Below are 2,533 nucleotides of genomic sequence, written 5' to 3'. Positions count from 1 at the left end.
GGAAACGTCAGCTTTCCTGCTCCTCTGATGCTGCTTGGCTGCTGTGTTCATCCAGCTCTACACCTTGTTATCTCAGATTCGCCAACATCTGCAGTTCCTACCATCTTTAACATCATGCACGTGTCTTGATCGAGTAGATTGGGATGAGCTGCTTCTTCCAGCAGAACGGTTGTTAACAAAAAGACGCATGTTTAGGAAAAATTGACAAAATCACGTGAGAGATATTAGGAGCATTTTAACTCACTTCCTTTCCACAGTGTATCATTTGAAAAGCTGGTAATCACAGATTGAATGGTGACTTTCAGAGTGTACTTGTACTACAGAATATACGTTTGAAATAGTCAAATTTTTAAGGACTCTGAAGCAGTAGCAGAGAGATGGACTTAACTGTGTAGTTCTGTCAAGGAAATTGGAAATCATGACGCACCAACAAGGCACCCCGAGTGGCATAAATGCGCAGAAATTGCTTTAAGTCAGGAACACTTCAGGGGAACGTAACATTAGATCGATTAATAAAAGGAATCCTGGTTTATTTTAAAGAGCATAGACAAGAAAATCTGTCTTGACCAGCTCCAAAAACTATTCTCAAAAGGATTGAACACCGGAAAGCTGTTTTTACAATTGAGCAAGTGACATTCCCACTGAGCCAAAAGTTGGTCCTCCCTGCTAGCACACGGCTTCATATCAACCGGTCTCCTGCGTCATTTCTGCCTATGAATTATAAGGTAACTACTGTTCTTTGTGGTAAGGCTAATCGAAGGGCGTCTAGTGATTCTATTTAATACTATTCCCTACTAAAGCGCAAGTTTGAATTTTTACATTTTTTTTGTGGAATGAACAATTGCTTATCCCTTCCCGCGCGACTATGATTGATCAAATCCCGACGATAATCACCATATGGTAATATCTAGTAGCAGAGAGGATCTTATTTTGACTCAGTGGCGATGCCATCTACTCAAGTCGAAAAGCAACTTCCCAGTGTTCATTCTTTTTTGAGAAAGGTGATTGGAGGAAAATGAGACGAACTTTCTTCCCCGCGAGCTTTAAAACAAAACAGACTTCCTTATTTATAAGTTCGCATTTAATGTTCCAGGTTATTTTGATCAATGCCTGAGCATTTGTGTCAGTGCCTTTTCGACGCATAATGATCCCAATGCTCAATGTGAGCGAATCCCGGAATTCAGCAGGACCTCGCTTAATGCTGTGGTCAAATAGTTTATCAGCGTGCTGTCAGGGCCAACTGTCAACGTGGATGAATAATTTCTCTCTTCTTCTTGTCAGGTGGAAATGTTACCTTGACAGATCAGCCGAACGCACTGCAGCAGATAGAACACAACATCGCCACCAACATCCCGGCTGCCTGCAGACACCGTATAAATATCCGCCCCTTGATCTGGGGTGAAGACCACATTAGATTTACCAACGAGTATGACTTCATTCTGGGTTCGGATCTTGTTTATAGCTCAGCTTCTTACTCTTCACTAATCAGAACATTACATTATCTCGCTCATTCAGATACGACCATCTATCTGGCTTCCGCATTCCGAAAAGGAAATGGCTCCCTATCTTTTCATGACGTACTTTTACCCGTGTATTTTAAATGCATGGTTGTTGACAGGTTAGCGGACAAGGATATTACTGTGTACAAAATGACCAAAATTGGTAGAGGTCCTGAGGACTGGTTCCTAACATAAATGTGGAAACTTTAGCTGACATTGGAATTCATGATAAGGGGTTCATTTTCTCTATTCGTTCTATAAATTCAAAATCCATAATCTTCAAGGCTATGTTTTAGGATCGCCTCATTCTATCACGTGGTTCATAATCTTCCCTAAGAAGTTCCGTTTGTCATGATGGTGTATCTAGATAACTAAATTAATGTAGTGAACCAACAGCTAAGTTGCTTGTTGCGCGCTCTTCCTAGTGGTTAGCACAGCTGCCTCACAGCGCCAGAGGCCCGGGTTCGTTTCGAACCTCGAACGACTGTCTGTGTGGGGTTTGCTCATCCTCCCTCTGTCTGCGTGGATTTCCTCTGGGTGCTCCGGTTTCCTCCCACAATCCAAAGGTGTGCAGATTAGGTGAGTTGGTCATGCGTAATTGCCCACTGTGTCCAGGGATGTGCAGGCCAGGTGGGTTAGCCATGGGAAATTCAGGGTTATCGGATTAGGGTAGGATGCTCTTCGGAGGGTCGGTGTGGATTCGATGAACCATGTTCCACACTGCGACGTATGACTTCTACTTGAAATATTTTTCAAACAATATTTAGGAACATAACATAAACAGGTAAATATATGTCATGATAAGAGATGTCAGTTTAAAACCTAGAGACGAGTTGACACATAACCTGCTGTTTCTCCATGTGAAAACCATTGCACGGTGACATTGTCCAACAGTTGAATTTAATGGATATATTCACACCGCCTTGCTGGGAACCGTCGACTTAGTGCAGAAGTAATTGGACTGTTTGTGCACTTTGTATTCATATTTAAGTTGGCGAAATTTGCTGTCAAATACCGTTCGCATGCAATAGTGT

The 2,533-nt window shown here is 42.3% G+C and overlaps 1 protein-coding gene across 1 annotated transcript in view; it reads left to right on the top strand.

Annotated features, from left to right (window-relative positions):
* LOC109916750 (EEF1A lysine methyltransferase 3-like) overlaps positions 1 to 1,694 on the top strand; it is a 5,451-nt gene extending 3,757 nt beyond the window's left edge. Inside the window, exon 3 of the mRNA XM_020516485.1 lies at positions 1,282 to 1,694. Coding sequence (XP_020372074.1) covers positions 1,282 to 1,694 — 413 coding nt within the window. The remainder of the gene's footprint in view (positions 1 to 1,281) is intronic.
* The last annotated feature ends 839 nt before the right edge of the window (positions 1,695 to 2,533 follow it).

This window comes from Rhincodon typus, chromosome 8 (genome assembly GCF_021869965.1).
Source record: "Rhincodon typus isolate 14 chromosome 8, sRhiTyp1.1, whole genome shotgun sequence".
Lineage (NCBI taxonomy): Eukaryota > Metazoa > Chordata > Chondrichthyes > Orectolobiformes > Rhincodontidae > Rhincodon > Rhincodon typus.
The sequence above is the reverse complement of the archived record's forward strand: the minus strand, read 5'-3'. Positions and strand labels throughout refer to the sequence as shown.